This window comes from Solanum dulcamara, chromosome 7 (assembly GCF_947179165.1).
Source record: "Solanum dulcamara chromosome 7, daSolDulc1.2, whole genome shotgun sequence".
NCBI classification, from domain to species: Eukaryota; Viridiplantae; Streptophyta; class Magnoliopsida; order Solanales; family Solanaceae; genus Solanum; species Solanum dulcamara.
Window position 1 is genome coordinate 77,382,111 of NC_077243.1, and position 26,000 is coordinate 77,408,110.

At 32.1% G+C, this 26,000-nt stretch overlaps 4 protein-coding genes across 4 annotated transcripts; 2 read left to right on the top strand and 2 right to left on the bottom strand.

The window, feature by feature from the left end:
- The first annotated feature begins 2,131 nt into the window (after positions 1-2,131).
- LOC129896895 (coniferyl alcohol acyltransferase) lies at positions 2,132-5,210 on the top strand. Its single transcript, XM_055972881.1, has 2 exons — positions 2,132-2,638; positions 3,971-5,210. Exons 1-2 carry the CDS (start codon positions 2,219-2,221, stop codon positions 4,955-4,957), a joined length of 1,407 nt encoding a protein of 468 aa, XP_055828856.1. The 5' UTR covers positions 2,132-2,218; the 3' UTR covers positions 4,958-5,210.
- Positions 5,211-6,871: 1,661 nt separating this feature from the next.
- LOC129896896 (berberine bridge enzyme-like 22) lies at positions 6,872-8,662 on the top strand (the record flags this gene model as incomplete). The annotated part of the gene is made up of 1 exon (XM_055972882.1): positions 6,872-8,662. A coding segment is annotated over one exon (1,587 nt), but the record flags the coding sequence as incomplete, so codon positions are not given.
- Positions 8,663-9,051: 389 nt separating this feature from the next.
- Positions 9,052-15,927, bottom strand: LOC129895776 (universal stress protein PHOS32-like). Its single transcript, XM_055971539.1, has 2 exons — positions 15,062-15,927; positions 9,052-9,389 (listed from the first exon to the last, which is right to left on the bottom strand). The coding sequence occupies exons 1-2, from the start codon at positions 15,774-15,776 to the stop codon at positions 9,370-9,372; spliced, it is 735 nt and encodes a 244-aa protein (XP_055827514.1). The 5' UTR covers positions 15,777-15,927; the 3' UTR covers positions 9,052-9,369.
- A 618-nt stretch (positions 15,928-16,545) lies between these two features.
- On the bottom strand, positions 16,546-19,706 carry LOC129895385 (putative cyclin-D6-1). Its single transcript, XM_055971097.1, has 5 exons — positions 19,456-19,706; positions 19,275-19,361; positions 18,579-18,927; positions 17,227-17,360; positions 16,546-17,016 (listed from the first exon to the last, which is right to left on the bottom strand). The coding sequence occupies exons 1-5, from the start codon at positions 19,615-19,617 to the stop codon at positions 16,816-16,818; spliced, it is 933 nt and encodes a 310-aa protein (XP_055827072.1). The 5' UTR covers positions 19,618-19,706; the 3' UTR covers positions 16,546-16,815.
- Positions 19,707-26,000: the final 6,294 nt, after the last annotated feature.

A 26,000-nucleotide genomic window follows, 5' to 3' on the forward strand; every position in this document is an offset into this window, starting at 1 on the left:
ATGACGTGTAAAGATGGTAGTATTGGCGGAATTTAATTGGTCAACAAATCTATGTGGAGGAAAGTGTAATACACGCTCTACACTCCAACTTCAGATTATTTAAAAAGTGTCAAAATGACACATCAGACCCTTACATTAGGTGTCTTAAATGAATATCTTTTGATTTAGGTGTCTAAGTGAAAATTGGTGCCAACTTTTAGGTGTCTAAAATGAATATCCTTTTGAAAATTTGAATTCACGTCTTGAGGTGCTAAATTTTGATTTTACTATATGTCATTGTACATATACAAATATAATTAATGTCAAAAATATGATACTATGACAATATATAAAAGAATTAGTCAAATAATATTAGATTTATTGTCTTTGACTATATTTGAAAATATAAATATTTTTTATAACAAGTCAAAATACATTAATAATGTAAAAAATGTATATAGTTCTAGCAATATATATAACTTAAATCCTTATTAAAATGACCAATTTTATGATATTTGCGTCGAGATAATTAACAACGTAGACACATTTAATCTCTAAAGCTCTTTTATCTGCCTTTTTCAATGAAAGAATATACTCAAGTTCTTAATGGAGAACAAAATTGATCCATTTTGAAATATTCAAGGGTAATATTAGTCCATTTTTCTTTCTGTTAGAGCAACTGTTAATGACATGGAATTTTTAGGCTAAAACCATAACAAAAAAAGATAATTTTTAATTAAAGAAACATAACGGATGAAAAATTGACCTATATCGATTAGTTGAGAAATATTTTTGGCATTTTTCATTCTTGTTCAAGAAAAACTCCCAAAGTCCTAACCACCTCTTGGACCAATTCATAATAATACCTTGTTCTCACCAATCCTAATTATATTATACCCACCCAACACTGAATCTTATAGATATGGATTAATTTAACTAATATGCATAGAATATATAAGAAATATTTAAGCCGGATATGTTATTGTTTGTTATTCATTTATATTATTAGCATACTTAAACTTGTTACTATAATACAATTATCTACTTTATTTTTCATGTTGTCCATCTTTTTTATGAATGGTTATCCCTCTCAACATTGAGGCCTCATTTGTTTTCATTAAGATTCAGATCTCTGAATCTGAATGAACATATGAATGATTAAGATGTTGTCTTTAGATCTGAATACTGAATAATTAAGACTGTTTGTTTTTCAATATCTGAAGGTTCATAATTTCTTTATTTATAAGCATAATAAATATACAATTAGAATAAAATAATAATTAAATATTAGAAATATATAATTTAATAAAATAAAATTATTATTTGAAGAAAAAAATAAAAATTTATATTCACTAATTAGTGGTAGAGATTGACTGTAATGGTGGTAGTGGTTGTGGAGGTGATGATGGTGATGGTGGTAATTGATGTAATTATAATTATGGAGGTGATAGATCGTGTGGTAGCGACGAACAATAATAATTGACATCAATGATGATTTGAACATTGAATGATTAAAGCTATTTGTTTTTTTTAATATCTGAATATATTGAATTGAAAATTATTAAATATTAAATAAATATAATAACAACAACAATTAAATAATTAAATATTATATCAATAATATATTTGAAAAAAATATTAATATAACATAATAAGATTACTAAACTAATAAAATAAAAATGATGTGTAAGATGCTATATTAATGGTTAACCCAAAAAAGAAGAAGATGCTACATTAATAAGTTTTGAAAGAAGTTTGTGAAAGCCTGCACATCACAAAGTTTTGATTTAAAAAAACGCTAATGGTCTTCAAAATTCCTTAAGGATCTGACCGAATCAGATCTCTTAAGAGTCATTAAGCGGTAAATATTTTTTTAAAAAATAAACGCACTTAATGAATTACGATCTGAATGATTCAAATTCAAATATTTATTAAGTACAAATAAATGAGATCTGAGTCAAGAACCTTAAAATATATAAAATCCATAAACTTCAGAATCTGACTTTATCTTTGGACTTACGATATATATTTTTTAAATTACGAATCAAACCTTTTATGTCTGGTTACTTGTAATCATCCAAAATGTTAAATAATCATATATCTGATAGTATAAAAATCCTTTTACATTATAAATATAACACTCTCTCATTCATCCATCCATCCATCCCTCTAAAGCAAACCACCACTACACAAACTATATATCAAGAACCTTTTACCCCAAACAAAAAAAGAAGAAGAGATGTTCAATGTGAAAGTGATCAAGACTGAAGTAGTGGCAGCAGTTTTGCCAATGCAAGAACATTGGTTACCATTATCCAATCTTGATTTACTCTTGCCTCCATTAGAGGTCGGAGTTATATTCTGCTATCTAAATCCCATTATTATATCGGAGAAAAATAATATAAATTTAGAATTTGGATCAATCGTAAAAATACTCAGAACTTCTTTGGCTGAAACATTAGTTTCTTACTATGCATTTTCTGGACAAATTGTTCGAAATTCAGCCGGAGAACCGGAGCTTCTTTGCAATAATGGTGGTGTTTCTTTTATTGAAGCTTTTGCTAATGTTGAGCTCAAAGAGATTAATTTTTATAATCCAGATGAAAGCATTGAGGGGAAATTTGTTCCTAAAAAGAAGCATGGTGTTCTTGCTATTCAGGTAAAATATGTCTTAATTATGTGCAAATTAACAATTTCTCCTTTGTTTTCATGCATGTGACTTTGCAAATGTCCCAACATAACAAAGTCCACGACAACAACAAAGATAATAACATATTCAGTAATACGCATTAATTCTGCTATTTGTGTGAAATAGAAAGATTGTTTTTAAGATCGATATTTCAAAACATGATTTGAAAATATTATTACTTGTTGAAGTGTGTGAACAATCTGATTTAAAAGCTCTCATGACAAATTTAAGGGAAGATGTACAATTCTGGTTATCTAGTAACTTTAAATTTAAAGTACTAAAATCTTCCATCTATAAACTTCAAAACATGAACCTACTTCTTCATATAAGGGCCTATTTTTTTCAAGAGCCAAACACACAAAAAATATTCTGTTTTTCAATAATGAGTAACGATGAGATTCAACTTCATATAGTACCTTTGTCTACTTTAATACCATCTTAAGTGTATGACTATCTCGAATAAGATAAGCTAAGTTGTTACTCCCTTTGTTTACTTTTACTTATCCAGTTTGGACTTTGCACGCCCTAAGAAGCAATAATTGATATTATTTTTTATCACAATATCCATAATAGCTGATGTTTGAAAAATAATTTGGGGAATAAGTTATTAATGTTGAGGGTAAAACATAAATAAAATAATTATCTTTTCTTGATATGTTAAAAGTAACAAATAAAAGTGAAAATCTATTTTTTTTAAATAGTTAGAAATAAAAAATGATCGGAGTGAGTAGATTAAACATACTTTTATTTACTTAACTAATAATGTACTCTTCATGAGCAAAAATATTCAATCTTGATTGTTGAGAAAATTATCACAATGTTTAAAAATAAGTGAAGTTTTGAAATTTGTAATATTAAATACTCCCTCCGTTTCTTTTTACTTGTCAAATTTTGACTTGACACACCTATTAAGAAAACAATGATTGGTATACTGAGTTTATCATTTTACCCATATTAATTGATAGAATTTTAAACATATTTACTCACTACATTTTTTAAAGACATTAACTCAATATTAATAAATTGAGGGTATAATAGGAAGAAAAAATTTGTCTTTTCTTGATTTGTCAAAATTGACAAGTAAAAAAGAAAATTAAATTAGAAAATATTTGACAAGTAAATAGAAACAAATGAAGTACATAAGAAGATGATTTTTTGTAAACAAATTTTTTAAAAAAAGTATGACACGTAAATTAAGATGAATGAATTACGACTATTTTAAATAAAAGTAGACAACCCTAACATTTTCCTTTTGTTTTGTCTATTTAATTCCATGAAATTTTACCCAATTTTTTAGTACAGGTTACACAACTCAAATGTGGAGGAATAATTGTGGGTTGCACATTTGATCATAGAGTTGCTGATGCATACTCAGCCAACTTGTTTCTTGTGTCATGGTCTGAGTTAGCTCAATCCAAGCCACTCTCTCAGCTCCCGTCTTTCCGACGATCGTCCCTTTTTCCGCGACATCCTGGTTACTACGATGACTCAATCAATGACTTATACATACCAATACCAACCCTAATTCCCACGAAACCCGAAATCCTTAACCCTAATGATCAAGTCATGATTAGTCGAATTTACTATGTCACGGGTGACAAAATCGAGCACCTTCAATCACTAGCCAATTGTCGTGACCAAAAAGGCACAAAGTCCCAGAGGTCTAAATTTGAATCATTCAGCGCTTTCCTTTGGAAAGCTATTGCATGTGGAATTAATAAAGAAACATCTAGTTTCAACAATTTTAGGTTTGGTATTGTGGTAGATGGTCGAACTAGATTGATAAGTAATAATGTAGATGATAATCAAGACAAGTCACTAAAAAGGTATTTTGGTAATGTACTCTCTATCCCATTTGGAGAGAGAAAAGTTGAGGAGCTAAAAGAGAAGTCGTTGAATTGGGTGGCAAATGTAGTCCATGAATTTGTTGATATCGCGAAAACACAAGAACATTTTCTTGGATTGATAGATTGGGTTGAGGCACATCGTCCTGACCCATCCATGGCAAAAATATATGCCATGGATAGTGATGGACCGGCGGTGGTAGTGTCATCGGGGCAACATTTTCCAGCGAACAAGATTAATTTCGGATGGGGTAAGGCAGCCTTCTGGTCGTATCATTTTCCGTGGGACGGAAAAGCGGGATATGTGATGCCAATGCCGAGCCCTAAAGGAAATGGAGATTGGATTGTCTATATGCATCTCTTGAAATGGCAAATGGAACTTATTGAGACTTCTGCATCCCACGTGTTCGAACCTGTGACTGCAAATTATCTCAACTTAATTTAACTATAGTTCGTCTTTAGTTATTGGGCCACATCTATTTATTCTATCTAAGCAGTTATAACGCTTTTCTTATTTTGTTTATCGTCCCGTAAATATGCAAAAATGTTATTTATAGTTGGGACATGGATATACATATGTAGTTCTTCATTTTCTTGTGCTCTTTGTCATGTACAAGTGGTTTAATGTGAGATTAAAAAAAGACTTCATGCATTATTGACCACATGTTGGTCGGACGAAGTTACAGTTCTATTTACTATTCGACATAATCATTAACTTTGATTTAGATCCTATATTATATTTTTAAAAAATCTATTCAATACATATAAATAATTATATCTCATATAAAAAAGGAGGTTAACTTCTACACTTGCCGTTACGAAGTTTTTTTTATTTTTACCTCGTCAATTAAATCGACCTACAATAAGCAACTACTCATAGAAAGTCTCGAGATATAATAATTTGAAAAAAAATAATTATTACTAGTTATACTATGTATATAAGTTTAATATTATATATTTGTATACATATAAATTAAATTTTAAATATTTTAATAAAAAATTTGACTTCGCAATTTATTAGGAACCGCTTAAATTAAAGCTAACATGGCCAAAGAAGTAACACCAAAAAGATATTATGTATTCTATATATAGAGAGAGAGAGCGCGTGCGCTAATAGTCTAATACATTTGGGGAACTTTCAAAAATAGCAAAGATTTAATAATAGGCTCCCTAGCTACAGTTTATTTAATTAAGTTTCATAACTATATTTCAGTTGCTATGCCAATTTTCGTTTGTATATCTCGCTGCATTATACAAATTGGACTTTCAAAAGAGATTATATATATTTGCTTCCATATTTGTATATATTCGCTTCCAAATTTATATATTTACTTATAGATTTATATATTCGCTTCCAGATTTACTTTAGAGATTTTATATGAGTCCCAGATTTATATAATAGAAAATTTCATTAAACCAATTCACATAATTTTTTAAAACTATAGTTATATTAAATAATTTACTAATAATGTTTATCAATGCACATAATTTTCCCTACGATAAATAAGTCATTTTTTTAGCTTACAGCCAAAATCCAAATGGTCCTTGCCAGCTCAATATTCAATAAATAATATTATTCCTATGCTCAAAAATATATTTTATGACTAAATGCTCTTTCATTTTTCCAATAATACTGACAAACATAGTTTTGGACTTTCAAATTCAAAAATTCCATGCTGATGACCAGATTTTAAAGTCTGACTGTAACGTTTGCTAGATTCTTTTTAGAAATAATATTAAAATAAAATAAAATATCTGAAGTATCATTTTTTCGTGAGTTTTTTATTTTAACTATTAATTATTTCCAATCATTTCATTTTTTTTCTTGAATTGTTAGCTTTTTCACCATCTATATATTAAAATACACTTAGTTGAGTAGATGGTGATAGTTCAGATACGAAAAGAAAATAACCAATAGTTGGCCTAATCAACTTCGAAATGTGTTCTTATACATAAATGAAAATAATTCAGGTAATAAAAGAAAACAAATTGATATTTGACGCATGAAACTCACGAAAACATAATAGTTTCAAATGTGTTTTTTTATCATTAACTCATCTTTTTTAATTCAATTTTTAAAGTAACCTAAATAATTTAGTTTGATTGTAACGTTCATCTCAACTAGATTTTGGACACCATAGAAAAAGCCATTTGCCTATAGCTTCTTTCATTTTCTATCGAGAATTCAGATTGCTTTACCTAAATAAAACGAGCAAGAGAAATTCGAATTTCTTCTTCTTCTTTGTTTATATTGAGTTCTCCAACAACAAACTAATAGCTTAGTAGCTTTAACTCGTTTCGAAAAATGGGAAGATATTTTCAATTTCTTCAAAAAAGTTTGGTTTTATTCTTGATTTTTATTGAAAGTAGTGCTCAACAAGAGTTTCTTGATTGCATTTATAGCCATACTTCAGACAAAAATATAAAAAAACATATACATTTTCCAAAATCACCAACATATTCATCTCTTTTAGAATATGGTCAGAAAAACCCAAGGTGGCTAAATTCTTCATCTTCACATCCGATTTTCATAATAGCCCCGAAAAATGAATCGGAAATCGGGGCTATTATATTTTGTAGCCAAAAATTTGGCATACAAATTAGAGTGAAAAGTGGTGGCCATGACTATGAAGGCCTATCTTTTCGCTCTGAAATAGGGGAGCGATTCGTTATCGTGGATTTATTCAACCTAGATGACATTTTTATTGACAAAAACGACGAAACGGCCTGGATTCAAACAGGGGTGACAATGGGGCAACTTTATTATGAAATCGCGAAAAAAGGCGAAAATCTTGCATTTCCAGGGGGATTGTACCCAAGTGTTGGGAGTGGTGGGATAATTAGTGGTGGTGGAATTGGTACTTTGATGAGGAAATTTGGTCTAGCAGCAGATAATGTCCTTGATGCACGTGTAATGAACGTAAATGGAGAAATTCTTGATAGAGAATCGATGGGAGAAGACTTGTTTTGGGCTATAAGAGGAGGTGGAGGATCGAGTTTTTGTGTTATTTTAGCTTGGAAAGTTAAATTAGTACGCATACCATCAAAGCTTACTACTTTCACAATACGTCGAAAATTACATGGAGAGACTATAAATTTACTCCAGAGATGGCAAAACGTGTCACATAAATTGCCTTGTGATTTGTTCATGAGAGTCTTGATTCAAAATATGGGAATTGGAAGCAAAAAAATAGTACAAGTTTCATTTCAAGGATTGTTTGTTGGTAGAGTGAGTGAATTAATCCCATTGTTGAATGAAACTTTCCCTGAATTCGAGCTAGTGTCAAAAGATTGCTTTCAAGATCCAATAGTGAATTGCTTGATAGAATTGTCCTGTATAAAAAAAGAATGCTTTGAAGTCCCTTGGATTCACACAACGTTGTATTTTGCATCCAAGAGGACAAACGATTCGATTGAATTTTTGGTGAACACGACCATGCCAAAAATAAAGAATTACTATAAGGCAACGTCTGATTTTGTGAAGAGTCCATTGCCAAAAGAGGTATGGGGGATGATTAGAACAATGTTTCGCGATGAAGAAAGGCCTATGATGATATTTGATCCATTAGGTGGAAGAATGGATGAAATTTCGAAATTCCAAATTCCATTTCCTCATAGGAAGGGAAATTTGTTCAACATTCAATATATGGTGAATTGGGATGATAATAGTGAAAATATATCTAGCAAGAAGATTCAATGGCTAAGGGAACTTTATGAGAAAATGAAGCCATTTGTGTCACATTCTCCAAGAAGGGGTTATCTCAATTATAGGGATCTTGATTTTGGGGAAAATGATGGTGAATATAGATATTCAAATTCTAGAGTTTGGGGTGAAAAATATTTTGGTGGTAATTTTGTGAGGTTAGCAAAGGTGAAAAGCAAAGTGGATCCTGGTAATTTTTTCAGGTTTGAACAAAGTATTCCACCTTTTAGTGTGTCAACTTAAGAGGAAGGTAAATGAATTTCGAATTTCGAATTTCTTCACGCAATGGGGAGATCGATTTCATGGGACATTACAAATGTTCATTTTCTGGAGATCGATAAATAAAACACAAAATATTTTTGCAAGACCATGAATGGCAACTTATCGTTTCCTCGTTGCACCTTCTTCTTCTTGATGTTATTTTTTTTGTTTGAGAATAACAAGATTATATGGAGCATTTACCTTTGTTTACCTTCCTAATTAAGTTAATACTCTCAAATTTAAAAAGTGCGAATCATTCTATTTCATCCAGCTTAGAATCATATATGTACATTAGAACTATAGAACTATTCTATGAAGCCTCTTGTTCAAATTTCTGAGACTTATACTAGAAATCTATGTTACTTGGGACTATTCAAAAGTATTGTTAGGGTTGTGCCGAATCCTCCAAAACCATGCTTGTTTTAGGATCCAACATGGGTGCAGCAGCAATCTTGGAGGGACGGAGCAACATAGATAGAATTCAAAGTAAATAGCAAACTCATACGCAATGTAGAACAGCAGCCTCCTATTAGCAAGGAGAATGAAGCAAACAAAAGGGAAAAGAGAACAGCAAACAACCAAGAACCGTTAACTTATATAGCAGCTCCAGAAAGTTGGTTATTGCACATAGAAAACAGGCAGCCAATTCAAAAAACTAAAACAACGGTCCCACGCCTCCAAAAGAGAAAAGGAAAATGAAAAAGAAAGAGAGAATAAAGGAGTAGCTCATGAACAATATCAATTGTTCCAGACTTAACGAACTTGAAGCACAGCAGAGGACAACTAGCGGAAAGAAGGCACAGAGAACCACCAAATTCATTTCTCACTGGCGTACTCAACACCATTGAAGGCCATTCTGTCAGTATTGAAACATGCACACCCATCTTCATTATTCAAGAAGCCTTCTCCGTATCTGCATCATGCAAAGTCAGCTAGGTGATCAGTTATGTCATCCAGAACAATGCACAATATATATTTTATATCTCCCGTTCATGACACAAATGGAAGGAGAGGATATTGTTCTAAAATGAAAGAAACTCTTAGCCTGCATATATATTGAGTCTCCTGGTACGTATACTTTTTCCTGTAGTGTAGGTTTACATATTATTTCTTGCAATAGGCACTTGATGTATATGGATGTGTCCAGTTCTGCTAATTGTTTTTAAAAGAACATAGGAAACAAAAATCTGTCCACAAGAAAGGAGAAAACAAGATATGTCATTTTCTTTTTGAACCATATGTGCCCACTTGACAATTTTCCATCTTTTACTGTAAAGAATTGTTTCCATGGATTTTAGACATGCCTCATGTTGTCAAACAACTTTTCAGCATAAGTATGAAAGATTGGACTCAAGACAGTCAGTTTGAAATCAGATATACTCACACTTATGTTTTCTTTCATGCCCGTCTTGTAGTGTGTAAATGAAAAAAAAGACGACTTTCAAAGAGGGCCCTGGGCCTCTAGTCAGAACTACAAATAATTGTATATGCATACTAAGCACAAAAAATTGCAGTAGACGAGCGAAGTGTTTACGCATGCCTCTCATATAAATAACTTGCACAAGACTTTTCTACACAAATCGACAATTAATTAAAAATATTGAGTCATTTTAGTGTAGCTTAACAGCACAGCATCTAACTCACCAATGAAAAGCTACACTTATGCAACAATATGCCATACCATATAATGGTGGTATGCTGAAAAATCACACCCAGTTTTAGTGGTGAATCCTTGAATCCTATTATCACACTAAACTTAAATGAATGTCAGACCAGCGAGCAGTATAGGTAAAGGATGCAAGAAGAGAAATAACAAATTAAGCACCTGGAAGTCTACATCATCAATGGAGATAAACAAGATGAAAAGTTCAGCACTAGATTAAAATTTCAAAACCTTGGTAGAGCAACCCACAGGTATGAAAAATTCACTGCTCAACCATAACGCTTTCTAGTTAAATAACAAACACACAGGCACATTGCAAACACACAGGCTCAAACCTAGTCCTTCCAAAATGTTGTCATCTCCAGATAGTGAGAAACAGTCAACCTTTCAGAAGGGCGAAAGTGAAAACTAAATGAAATACAAACAAATACAAGGTTAGGATAAAGAAGGGGAAAAAAAAATCTCTTTATTCACCACCCTCTACAAAGTCTCCAGCCTGTTTTGCCAGCTTAGAGTACCCTCCCCAGTGATTCCTCTTTACAACTGTATCCACCAGCCACCCACCTCTTCTCTCTTGCTCTCTCTTCGTTGCCTCTTTTCAATCACCAACTATCCCCAGGAGGGTTCATGATAAGCATACACTCATGTGTCTTGTTTGTCTTCTTCAGACTGTCACTACAAAGTCAAACTCTAATCCCCTGGACTTGCATTTGAAATGAACTCTCCTCATCCATTTCCCTAGACACACACACCCACACTTGGGACTTACCAAGTCCTTGAAAATTTGTTCTATCTTGTTCGCCTTTCTCCCTCCAACCCTTTCCCATCTGAAAACATTGGGGACCTAGGTGAACAGATTCCTATAGGCTACCTCATTATCCTATATCCTTCCCCTCCATCCCCCCCTTCCTCTCCATCCTAACCATTTGTTTTTTCGCATACCTCCTCATGTACATGGTACACCACAATGTTACCTTTCCTTCTAGTGTTTCTATCAATCTCCTGTTCCTCCTTACCCTCAATCATTTGCTATTCTTGACTCTTGTTTTAAGTTAATGATCAGTTCTATACCCATGGGCCATGTCTTCCTCCCCACAAATGAGACACCTAAAGGTTTCTGAAACTTTAGAAATCTATCCAAGAACCATTCAGGCATTTTCTTCCTTCCGTCGACGATGGATAAAGGTTGAGCATTTTCCACTACCACAACACTTGGTTCCCCAATCTGCACCTCCTTCCATAGGAGACCCCCCCCCCTCCCCCCCACTTGCTTCTACCAATTGAAGGTTCCCAAAATTGAGGTGTTAGACGATTGTTTAAACTGTCTGCAAGTCGTCGAATTCTGATTATGGGCTCCCATCAAGGCACCAACACAGATTTGACTCCCTTGGCCCTCAATTGTCCCATCTCGAACAACAGTACGAATAGTAGAGTAATGCTTTTTTGATAAACAACAGTAGAGTTAAAATCCCTCGATAATGCCTTGTATGAAGAAACTTATGAGGAAATTTATATAAAACAACCACAAGGAGTAGCTGGATCAGTGACTGACTTGTCCCTATCCATTCATGGTCTCAGGTAATCTCCAAAAGCATAATGTGATTGATTTAGTGTTGTTGTGAAACGATTTGGCACGTTTTTGAGTGAAGCAGATCATTTAGTATTTTACAAGTATTCTTCTCATGGAAATATATTTCTCGGCCTCAAGCAATCCTCTATTGTTGTTTATGTTGATAACATGGTCATAACATCTCATAAATGTGTTGTAAAGACTCCATAAATCTTGTTGATGATTGTAAGGACTGCTTGAAATCATTCATCAGCCCTTGTGTTGTCACAAGGTCATGCGCTTTGCAAAGTGTATTCTTGAAAGCTTTTCAACCCAAATTAAAGATATCCAAAGGTCCCCCCTTACCCATGTCTTATTTAGAATCAATAGTTCGAAGTGGGTGATGTAATATATCTTTTCTGGTTACCGCTTTCAGTCATTTGAGTAGAGTACGACACTAAAACAAAAAAAGAAGGTTTAAAGTTATCAATGGCCCTTTAAAGTTGTCCGCATAATTCACTTAAACACCAAAACTAAGACTAGTACCTATTGAACACTTTTAACTATACAAAAGTTGTTCCTATTTGCCATTTTTTGATAATCAGCAAAAAATACGAAGAGTGTGTGATGCACTCGTGGTGACATGGCAAAAATGACGAATTAAAAAAATAACACGTGGCACTAGGCCCCCAAAATTATAGGAAAAATAAATTTATGTTTAAAATTATTTCAAATACATTTTCTATCTATTTTTTAAAAAAAAAAAATGAAAACGTCAACATTATTCTACCCGGCCCCACCCCTGCCCAACCCCCTTTCTTCTTCATCTTCTTCCCAAAATACATTCTTTCCCAATCTACAAAATCCAATTTCTTTTCAAAAAACTTAAAATTCAATTTCTTTTATAAAAAATATTTTCCAATACTTGATATGTCACAGAGAAAGATATAGAGAAAGATTGGTAGAAGAAAGGGAGTTTGCCAACGGTTTACTCATTTGTAGATCGATGTCAAAAAGAAATTGATAGCTCACAAATTAAGAGACTGTTTGGATGGACTTATTTTAAGTAACTTATAAGTTGAAAACTACTTATAAGTTTTAAAAAAAATAGGTGCAGCCCAATTTATTTTTTTGACTTATAAGCTACTTAAAATAAGTTCATCCAAACAAAACTCAATTATTTATTGGGGTTTATTTTAAGCACAAAATGACTTAAAGTTGGCCAGTCAAACACTCAAAAAAGCTGAAAACAACTCATAAGTAATTTATAAGTCAATCCAAACGGACTCTAATTCTATCAAGTTTTCGGATATCATTTTTGATAAATTTAGTGGGTTTACATTTTAATTTGAATGGTAATGCTTGTTAGGAAGTGACACGAAAATGGCGATAGACTGACATTGGCTAACTTTTTTCCCTCTGATGAGTAAAAATCTTTTATCTTTTTTCTTCATACATATTCAATTAGTTGATTCAGATTTGAAACAAATAATTTTTTTTCAACAAAAAAAAAATTTCAACAAAAAAACAGTGTTGGAACTAAAATGGAGGAACCTTTGAAAATTAAATTAAGATGAAGTAGACGACGGGGGGGGGGGGGGGGGTTGCTTTTCTTTTTTGGAAAAAGTGTCGATGAAAGAAGAAAAAATTCTTTTAAGTTAACCATAGTGCCAAGTGTTAATAAAAGAAGAACAAGTGTAACTTTTTTTATAAAAAAAATACTATTTCAGATCTCTTCACGCGCTCAAGGGAAGTGCAAAACACGTTTTTTTTTCAAATCGGCATTTTGTGTTTAATAGGCACATTTTGAATAATTTAGGTGCTCAATAGGTACTAGTCTTAGTTGGGTTGTCTAACTGAAACATGCAGACAACTTTAAGGGGTTGTCGATGACTTAAGCCAAAGAAAAGAATAATTTGGTTCTACCAATCAGAAGGCATGGGAAATATGCAGGGAAAGGAGACGTCAGACGAGGGAGCTTGAATGAGTAACTAGTTGACTCTTACAGAGGAAGAAGCAAGAAATTTACCAAAATGAACATTGTTTACACATCAAAATATATTAGTCATCAAAAGTGGAACTGCTGGAAAGAAAAAGGAGGGTAAAGGATGCAGATGAAAACTTATATATCACTGACCAACAGGAACTTCAGCCCATTATTTCAAATTATTCACATTCAGAATCAGAATCCCTTGTTTTGCTGTTGGTTCCTTTATATTTGATGTGTGTGTTTCAACTACAACCAACTTACAGCATTTTAATTATATCTGTCATCTACGAATCTAGAAAATAGACAAATGAGCCTATTTTGTATCCTAATAGAAATTCAATCTCCGAATTTGCCCCAGAAATCCAAAGTTCGCCCAATGGTGTATCATCTATCTGTTTAATGTAGTAGCTTACATAACCAGCATACCCCTTCAGGAAAAGGAACACATAGAAAAATAGAAGCTGATGCACTTTCCTTTTACTGATAAGTAAACCAGAAAGAGAAATGGGAGGGAGAACAACTATGTTCAACTGACACACAGATCAGCGAACATAAATGAAAAAGAGAAAAGGTCGAATGAAAGAGAAGAAATCATCAAATAAGAAACAGGTGTAGCCAAAAGCACAAATACTTGGCCAAAGCTAAGTTTCATGTAACATCTACCAAGTTTTTACACTGTTACCCCAACATGTTTGAGATAGAGGTGCAGTAACTATTGCTGGTAATCCCAATCTCAATCATTTCATTCACTCCAACAAAGCCAAGCAACTAGATTGACGATCCTAGAACAGAGAAACCTTCAACCCCTCTCAGAACGTACAATTCACAGAATCTCCATAAAATGAAACATAGGCTCAACTAATCAAGAAACATCTGTCCATCCCAGTTTCCTACAGCAGCAACAACAACAACATACCCAGTCTAGTCCCACAAAGTGGGGTTTGGGGAGTGTAGAGACAAGAGTGTACGCACACCTTACCCCTACCTTAGAGGTCGGGAGGATGTTTCCGATAAAACCTCTATTCAAGGAAAAAATAGTCCAAAGCAGTCCCACTTCCACTTTGATCACATTATTTTGAAAAACAGAATTCACAACCCAGAGCAAATAGAATCCCAGTTTCCTACAGCAATCAATCAAAATACTTCCATATAGCATTACTTACAACTAACTTAGGTGATCAAAACAATCTACACACCGCCTAGTCCTTAAAAAATGATAAAGTCACAACCTTTGTTGCAACCAGCATTATATTAATTAAATGCCCCATACCACTCCTTTGATTAATTGAATACAGTTCACAGTCTCATCTCACAAGCTAATTCTACTTTTATTAAGCTGAGCAAACGAAATACACATTGTAGTTTGTAAGTATCAAGTTATACCTGTGGCTTTATCCGATGCATTATGATAAAGCGAATCCTCCTCAGGCACCGGATGAAGCACCTCGGCCGCTTTTTTAGCTGAGCCATCATTACCCAAACTATCATCATCATCATCAGGAACACCATCTTTATCATCAGGGTATCTCACCACAATAACAGGGCAAACACAATGACGTACACAATAATCACTAACACTCCCAAGCCTTCCTTCCGTGTTTCGCCTCGATGCCCCAAACCCTCTACTCCCCATAACCACAGCACTCAACCCCAACCTCTCAATTTCCAAACACAATCTCTCCTTCATATCATGATCCTTCACAATACGAATCTTGAACGGAATGTTGGCATCAACAAGCGGCTGTGCTAAGTCATTAGATTTTGTACTTGTAAAGTTGTCGAAATCTTCTTCAAGTTTCTGCTTCGATTTCTCATCCGTTGTGTCAATAGAAACGTCTATAGCGCCCCAATCAGCTCCGTAGAGGACGGATGTCGGACGGACGTGGAGGAGGATGACGGCGTCACCTGGACGGAGATAATTTTCTACAGCCCATTTTACGGCGTAAGCGCTTTCGTCACTGAGATCGACGGCGATGGCGATCTTCCGATTAGCGCCGGATGTAGGTGTTCCCGGCGGGAAGCGAGGAGATGCCGGTTGGTGCATGATGGCTGTCGGTGGTCGGTCGGATTCTGTTGGTGGCTTCTTCGGTGATGCCATGCCCGGAAAGTGTTCGACGAAATGTGTGGAAGGAAAAGTGAAATTTGAGGCTGACTGTCGTGTTAGAAGGTTAGAATTTTGACCTCTGCCTAATCCTATTTGGATACTTTATACGTGATTGGATTCAAACTAGTGACATTTTTTTTATTGTATGGGATTGAATTCGAAATTATTTTTAAACACCTATAATTTTAAATCAATTAATATGGGTATTATGACAATATAGTCACATTATTCATTATTTTTTAAATGACGGAGGAAGTATTATTGCTTTAATTACATATCTATTGGATTTAAAATTGACCAAAATCTCCGTGAAAGCGGCGTATCGTATTATGAGTTGAGAAATCGATATAAGAGAGAGTCCGACGGCTAGAAGAGAAATAGGATATCTTCAATGTTTCATCTCTTTTAGCCCCACCTTCTCTCACATTTAAACACTCATCTACTAATTTAAATTTATGTAGCATATGATTTCTTAAGAGAAAATATATATATTTTCATCAGAAATTTCTTGACTAAAAATATACACAATCTCATCTATTTCGCCACATCTTTAAATAGTGCAATAGTTGGTAATCGCATTACTTCACAAAGTAGTATGATAAAGAAACAATGGGAAATAAAATACTATCTCTGTGTTCCATGTTTCTTGACACAGCAAAGAGAATATCTGTAACCATTCATGAGGACAAAGTCATTCCCTCCATTTCAATTTTTATTTTGTTTTAATTAAATGCAGAAATTTTTAAAAAAAACAATTAATCAAAAATCAAAAAATATGTTAAATATATCAAAATGAGCAATAATGTTGGAACAAAGGGAGTACAATTTTCCTCTAATTTTGTTCTCCGCAATTGTTTCATTCTATTTTTCCATCAGACGTTCCCATCACATTTTTGAGTAAGCACCAACAAAGTGAAGTTGGGGTCGGACACAGAAATTTTTACTAACCGCACAATGTACATAGCGCGAGTTGAAATCTTCGCGGGCTAAGGGTTAAACAATCCGCACAACACAATTGTCATCCCTAATTCTTTTAGCAGTGTTGAACCTCAGAGATATGGAACGTTTGATTATTACAAAAATCGTTCAATCTTCGCTTTTTGTTATTGTTCCTATCAGCATTCTCACTTGTACGTTCTTGGTCAGGCACACTGTTCGGTGTCATCAACGAGCTAAAAGAAACTTCATCGACAAAAATTTCTCCCATTACACTCCAACAATTCAAAAGTTCTTCCTGCATAAATAGTCGTCCATCAAAAAAAATAGCAATCAAATAAATAATACATGAATAATTTACTCGCTAGTGAATATAAATATCTTGATCGAACGGTCAAATATGTAACTTTTTTATGAATTATATATAATCACAAAAATATTTTAAACTTTTTTTAAAAAAATAAAAATCTCAAAATCTTTAATTGTGAAATTCCGACGAGAATCTTACTTTATATATATGTCCACATTTAGAGTTAATTGCGTCTAAGAAAAATGAAACTTGTAGGGGAATCAACTCATGAGCTGCACACAGAAACGCCGATGCCGCTAATATTGATGGTTTGTACTCAAGAAGCTTAATTTCTGCAATTAAGTACAAGATTAACGTTTATTAAACAAAAAAAAGTTTAAAGATAGAGATAATTAATTACCGCTATAATTCAAAAATCAAGCATTCACAATATCGTAATCAAGAACGAAATTAGTGCTATTAAATAAAGATGAGATAATGGTTAAAAACACACAATATTATGGTTTTATAATTTTTTATATCTAAATTATTATGTGTTTGCATTTTTCATCTGAATTATCGTCAATTACTTCTTTCGTTCCATATTAGTTGCCATGTATATTAAAAATACTTGTCAATTTAAATAATCAAAAAAAAATTAATTATCTTTTTCCAGCTTTGCCCTTAGCATTAATTATTCGAGAATTAAGAGACATATCAATAGATAAAAATTAAATACTCCCTCCATTCCATGTTTGAGTGAATTTATGCGGCAATACACACATATTAAGAAAAACATTCAAAGACATAATTTGAACCATACTTTCCATTATTGTCTTTTATAAAATTAGAAATATAATTGTGCAAGTAGTGCGATTTATCTCCTAGAAAATATAAAACTTCAATAAATGAAAGAGTAAATATGAAAAAAGTTTCAAACATTTATCTTAAACTTTGAACAACTCAATTATTTTGAACAATGAAAAATTCCTCAAAAATTCATTTAATATGGAATGGAAGGAGTAATTAATAAGGGGTATATTAATCAAATAACGCTCCTAATTAATATATTTTTTAAAATAGTGCAAAACTTTATCATGATAATTAAAATAAGATGGAGAAAATATTTATTAAAATATACCTCGACTAGTATCTAATGGTCCATGGTGTACACTCTTTTTTATTTAAAAATAGTGTCAAATGGCACTCCACGTGCATAATTAAAAGAATTAATTATCGTTAAAGAAAAGATAAACGGTCAAAAACATATTTAAAAGTGTTTTTTTTTGTAAATTTTCTACATGATCTATTATATGTTTTCGCTTTTTACCTGAATTATCACTAATTATTTATTAAAACATAAGTTAATTACCATGTGGATGAAAATAAATTTGACTGGAAAATGAATTTTACAAATTAATGAGTCAGTTGTTACGTGGATGAAATTTTATAAACATCAGGTGCCTTTTGGCGATTATATTTAGTGTTTAATTAACTTCGAGATATTTTGATAAATAATCGATGATAGTTTGACAAATGACAAATCAAGGAGAGATTTCACAATACGGTACCGTAACGAGAGCTGAAAATGATATCTGAAGCTCGATCTTCTAGAGATTGACTCAGTGAATCGTCATTACTGAGTTCAAACAACGAGTTGAAATATTGCAGAAATGCAAAAGGCGTGATGGAACGTAACCGCCAATTGAGCGTTGTGAGAATCAAATTTTCCATTCGATGAACAGACTGCAAATCGAAAATTAAGCCTTCGTCGTCTCTATGTTCAGATTGATTCATCGATGAATTATTGGATAGTGGATTTATGATATGAGAGATCGATAAGTTGTTGATGTTTCTCATCTTCGCAGCAAGTGAAAGGCTCGCAATTACTAGAATCCTTACAATCCATGGCTTATTCTCCTGCAGATAAGCAACAATTGCCATTAGATCTTCAATAATTTCATCGCGAAATTCCGATCTTAAATTTCTCTTTACAACATATACATATGCAGACATTGTTACAGATTCTTCATATAAGTAAAATTTCCCTAAGATCTTCAACTAATTTCATCGCGAAAATCGTATTTTAATTCTATTTACTGCAAAAAGATACGCAGACAGTGTTTCAGATACAATTTCTATAAGATCTTCAACTATTGTATCGTGAAAATCACATTTTAATCTCTTCACTGCAAATACATATGCAGCCACTGGTTTCAAATTCTTCAGTTGCTTATGTTAAGCGATGAGTTGATGAGATAAATTACCAGAACAACTTGCTTGGATAGGAACCGATCGATGTAATTGACAGCTAGGTATGCAGTAAATCGATCGATATCGTAAGAAAACTTTGCCTGCCCAAAAAAACAGAAAAAAACTAAGAACAAAGTGAATCAAACAAAATTGAATTAGCACAAATTAGATAATGATTTTGAACAGTATATTTACTTGAGAAATGAGAGTGAAGGAGTGATGGCGAATGGAAGAGTGAACGTCGGTAGATTTGAAGGATGGCGTGTGATCGGACTCGGCGGCGAAGAGAGCTGAAACGGCGTCGTTGTCGTCGTCTCCATCGAATCCCGTCAATGGATTCTTGAGATCGAACTTCATGAATGAATTGCTGAAGAAAAAAAAAAAGTTGAAGTTTCTGAATGTATGAAAAACAGAGCAGAGCAGAGCTTCTCAGTGAGGCTCCTTATTTATACCCACGTGAACAGGGTCATCAGTGACGCTCCACGAAAAATTACACTATTTATATATATAATTAAAATTATTTTATATATATATATATTTAAAATCTGTTAATGAATATCATGACTCTGTCACTTCTCGTAAAAGTTTTGAATTCCTTGTGTCATATTTCTCCTACTCTACATAAATTACGTACAACTAATATAGCTCATATTCAGTCGGGAACGGAGCTAAGGGAGGAATAGATTGGATTTCATCCGAATCTCTTTTATTAAAAATTATGTTTCAGATGTAAGATCAATTTTTTTAATTTTTTATCAGCTTGATCAAACAGAATATAAGTATTTACTTGAATGAGTAAGCGTAGAAGCAACATAGGCACCATGTGATAAGTCAAGACTCAAAATATATACCGTAAATAGTTTCTATTATTCTAAATACACTTTAAAAAAATATTCAGTAATTTTTAATCATGGACATTTTGCAAAGAAATTGATGGATTTATCACGAATTAGCTTGAGGTGGCTGGTGATTTCGAGATCTCGTAGAAACCCGCTAATACTCGTGAAAATTCAGATTGGTCAGAATTTCATTCACCCGATCGAAGATATGAATGATGAGGCCACCTTCACAACCTTCCCTTTTGTCCTTATAATGGAATAAGGTGAGATGATTCTCATGGAATAAGGTGAGATGATTCTCTTGAGTTGTTCAACCGCTTCTTAGCCCGATGCTCATAACATGTTACAAATCCTCCATCGTGTCGGACCAAACTAGGCATAGAAGTCGACTCGGCAGCAGCGGATGACACATTAAGTTTCCATTATGCGACGAGTCTAAAAAAGAGCGGGACACAAAAAATCAATTGTATGCAATTTTATCCTGTAGCTCTGCACAATGTTATTTTCATAACTACCCTTCATTTATTCTAAATACACTTGAAACCAAGGAATTTAAACCCAAATTATTTCTAGATAATGAAATATGACCCGTTTTAAAAAAAGATGATAAAAAAGAAGTTTTTACACTATTAACATAATTTGACTTGTTATAACATATTATTTATCTTAACCTTTTAAGTGCCTTAGCATTTACCACATTATATATTTAAATTTATGAATTTGAGTTAGAATTATTTCTAATTTGAATCTGAAGGTGAATTTAAAATTAAACTTTATGAATTCAATTTTTAAAATTTTTAGCATTAACCCCGTAAAATATTTAACATTATATATTTTTATCTATTCATCTAATCAATTTTTACACATAAATTTATATTCTAATTAGTATTTTAAAAAACTCTATTGGAACACGCCTCGGGGCTAGCCCTGGGGCGGGGCTCTAGCAAAACACCCCAAGACTCAAGTGTGGGACTTAGTTCTGCAAGAATTACGCCTTAAGTGCCCGACTGTACACCTTAAACACGCCCAACGCCCAACGTTCGGAGCTTGCCTAACAAATCTTACACAAATAATGTGTTAAAATCTTTAGTTAACATTGTTGGCCCTCATAATTCTTGTATAAATGAATGATACTTAATAATTTTTAATCTATAGAGATAAGAAGATTGTGAGTAACTCAAATAACAAGTTGTAGTATCACATCTTTACTATTTGGTAACACTATGAAGGTGATTATATATTACGTAACATTTCTTTTAAAAATACGTAGAGAAATTTTACTTTTTCACTTATCATTGGTCTTCATGATTTTGTCATATGTCTCAAAATTATTATATTTTATTGAGCCATTTGAAAATAATTTTATTTTTATTCATGATGGGGTGATGTTTTTATTATAATACTAGTAAGTTTTATTGATTATTTTCTTTTAGGGGGTAAATTGTATAGTATGATAAAAAATATTTTGAGAACTAATGATTTTTTTATTATTAGAAAGTTAAGATATTAGATTATTTATACTTGTATAGTCATGTTAGAAGTTTTATTTTCTATGAGTTATCATATTTGTAATTATTTCAAACTATTTATGTATTTTTATAATTTTGTGTTATTATATTATTATACCATATTGTAAATTAAAATTGAAGGAATAACTGGTAAAGTTGTTGTCATGTGACTAGGAGGTCACGGGTTCAAACCTTGGAAACAGCCTCTGGCAGAAATGCAAGATAAGGCTGCGTACAATAGACCCTTGTGGTCAGGCCCTTCCCCGGACTCTGCACATAGCGGGAGCTTTAGTGCACCAGACTGTCTTTTATTGTAAATTAAAATTATAAATTAAAATTTAATGATCCACGTCTCGAGGTTTACGTCTTGCCCTATACTAAGTAAAACGTCTCACCTCGCCCTATTCTAACATAAAAAATTTTAAAAAAATTGGTACATCTTCATTTCTAACTAAAGATAAAAGAAACAATAAGGCCATTCACATGATTGTGGTCAGGTTCTTCTCCGGACTCTGCACATAGCAGGAGCTTTAGTGCACCGGACTGTCTTTTATTGTAAATTAAAATTATAAATTAGAATTTAATGATCCACATCTCAAGATTTACGTTTTGCCCTCACCTCGCCCATTTCTAACACCAATTTTTTTTAAAAAATTGGTACATCTTCATTTCTAACTAAAGATAAAAGAAACAATAAGGCCATTCACATGATTCTTGGAGAGAGTGGGTCATTCATTCATGGTTGGAAAGTCCTATTCTCTTGGAGCTGTGTGCCCATTGAAATAGCCCTTTTTTTCGATTTTTCGTTCCGTGTTTGCTATCTTTTTTGAAGTTTTATTAATTTAGATTTACATCAAAAAAAAATATTTTAAAAATAAAGTGTTTCTCACCAAAAACGATTTTATGTATATTCAAGTCTTAAATTCAAATCTTTACGTAAAAATGAAGAAATACTTATAATTCAATAGCAATTTAATTTTTAGTGTTACATAGAATAGTTTTTTTTTTTTTTTTTTTTTTTATCTCTGTGTGACAAACGTGAGTACAATTAATATATGAATTTGGGAATTATAGTATACAGAAAGGCAGACAGTTTAGGATCCCCACCTGTTATCGTGTCCTATATAAGAAAATTCTCATGTCAAAATCTGCATTTATATCACCAATGACCTGTTATAATCATAAGAAGTGTATATTATACACATATATGGATAGGGCATAATGAATGGAGCTGTTCCTTTTTTAATGTAGACCTCTCGATTTTTTCGATTATGAAAAGATCTTTAACAGGAAATGTTTTCTCCGAATGAGTTCAATGCGCCATAAATTTGGATTAATAAGGTTGCAATACAAATATTAAATATCGGATAAGAATATATATATTCCTACAAGTTAACATGACTAAGGACTTAGAAATTGTTTTTTAAAAAAATGAAAAAATTATTTAATTCTCCGGACAATAATACCTATTCAATAGGTTAGAGGGGAGAAAAATGATCAAAACGATCCTTGGTGTTTAGTCGTGCAATTTCATCTCATAATTTGAAATCGTAAAATTAACTAATGTACGAGCTCAACTCTGTTAGGTTCTTAATGTATTTTAAAAAGTAATCAATTTGATCCAAGCCTTAAGTAAAGATAACCACTATTTTTGCTGTCAAAATAAACCAAAGATTTTAACAAGTGAGCTATCAAACTACAAAGCAAAGGTACCTTTTTGTATTGTTTAATCTATTATGAGAACCCACATTAAAATTCTTAATCTAAAAAAGCCAAGAAAAAAACTTTTGACGCAAGGATAGAATTGAAAAATATTGCAATTTATGGTATATATATATATATATATATAATGGAGTTTAAAATTTAGTGTTAAATATCGTGGATTGGGCTAAGTAATTGTGTATGAAGGAAAAATTCGAGGGCCTCAGTTTATTTGATAGCAAAAGTAGCAGTTGTCTTTATTTTTATGACTTAGGATTAAATTGATCATTTTTAAAAATATATTAAGGATTAGTTTCAGCATAGTTATACATTAAGGACCAAATGGAATCAAAATTTATACATTAAGGACCATCTCAGAACGAGGGAGTATATATATGGGTAACTCACATAAATTTCACTAATTTAGAAATTAATTACTTGGATACATGCAAGTTTGCAATATTACTAGTCTTACCAGATTTACTTCAGCTACATGTATTTAGCACATGTAGATACATCCAGATACATGTCTCTCGGATATATGGAGTCAAAATTAAGTTTAATTTGTTTTGGATAAATTGTATCCAATAGGATTCGCATTTATCTGGGATGCATAGACATATTTCACTCGCCTCCCTCCTATCTCGCTCAAAATTCTTCTATCTCTCTGGCATATCTGGTATTCTAAATAGATGTATCTAGTGCCAGATACATGTATCTAGGATAAACAAATCTCGCTTGCTTCCCTCCCATTCTCGCTCGCCTCTCGATTTTCCTATTTAACGTATCTAGGTGTATCTGAATTAAAATTTAGTGTAAAATTATTAATTAGTGATACAGTATGTAAGTATTTCAAACTGTAGAGAGAATTAGTAAATATGATAGGAATGTTTGTATAATTAGATAGTTTTTCCTGTATATTCCTTCAATCCCTAGAGGTTACGATTGGAGGCGGATCCAATACTGAGGCATCAAGTTTGTTTGAATTTAATATGTTTGACTTAGACATGATTAAATTTTTGTGGAAAAAAATCACTAAAATTATATAATATATAGTAGTTCTAAATTCATAATTATAAAATCTATTAGATTTAATACTAAAAAAAATATTAAAACTAAATTCATAAAACTTGAATTTTGAATCTTAATATAATCCTTTTTCAATTCAATAATACAAATCAAATGACACTATAATTTTATTTCACAAAAGACAAGAAACTCAACACATTGAGCTCTAAAATAGCAAAATATACGAAGAGTATGGTTAGCCTTTCCTGTCATGGCAGTGTGACAGCTAATATAAAAAATTTCAAATTTTTATCTCATAAAGTTCAATTCTCATTTTTATTGTCATAAAAATATTTTTATTTAGCGGCATTAAATTAATATATTGCATTCTAGAGTCGTTAAAAGTCTTTAGTGACATTTATATAAAGTATTGAATATAAATATTCATAGTCTATTATAAATATCACTAGATATTAGTACTGTAAAATTATTTATTTGTTGTAATGAAAGCAGGCTCCTTTAGCCATTTCGATTATTAGAGCTCACTTCTAGTATTCGATCCATTTTTAATGTAAGCTATTAATGATAATTAGAGCAAGTTTTGGTGAACTTAGTTTAAAAATTAGTTAGAAATATGTGGGGTGGGTGAATAAAGTGTTACGAGAATATATTGAGAAATTATATCCATTATTAATAGTATAAAATCTTTTAAAATAAATTGTGTGAAATTAACTAGTTGACTCAAAGTGGATAATATGTCTATATTAAAAGTATCTTTTGACCGATTTAATTCTATAACATGTATTTTAAGGCAAATAATTTGGTGAAACGAATATAAATGGTATAAAGCATTTCAAAAAAAAAATTGTACTAATTTAGCCTAGCATGATCAATATCACACTAAAATATAAAATATTTTTTGGACTAGGTTAACTCATCAAAATCTTGCAAAATATATTATCTCACTATTCCTTTTGGGACCATTGATCAGTCACTTATTATAAGACATAATGATGAAGAAGCTGATGATCTAGCTAGTTGAGCTCAAGTCAACAATCATGAATGGATCTAAAGTTGAATTATAGGGGCACCATCAAAGATAGATACACGTTAGTGAAAGTGATGTCACATTATAACATCTAAAGATACTAATATACTTATAATGTACAAATATGAAATCAACTAACATAACTAAATCAACTTCATTCCAAGGACGGGTGGTACATTAGGTTGTCTGTTTGAAATCGGTCACATCTATATATTTTATGTATTTTTTTGAGTGTCGTCTAAAAACAAAAATAATACCTTCACCCTTCCACATAGATTCTCCCTTATGTACATACACGATATAATTTATAAAAGATGTTCAACCAATCAATCTTTTACGTGTGGACCAAAATAGCCTAAAAACCATAGTAGCAACTTCAATTCATTCATACGCATGATCTACCCTACTTCTTTTTGCATGCAAGTTGTCTATAAAAGATTAATGTACTTTTTTTGTATTATATTGTTCCTTTCTTTTTTCTTTTCTTTTTCCCTGTTTTCAGTCAATCATGTCTCTAAAAGAATGATACTGTTTTTTAAAATTTATTGATTCTTGTGAAAGTAGAAGTTCAAAATGACTTTGTCAAGTGCTAAAAGAAACGTACTAGTTAAAAAAGAAACTCTAGCTAATGTGTTA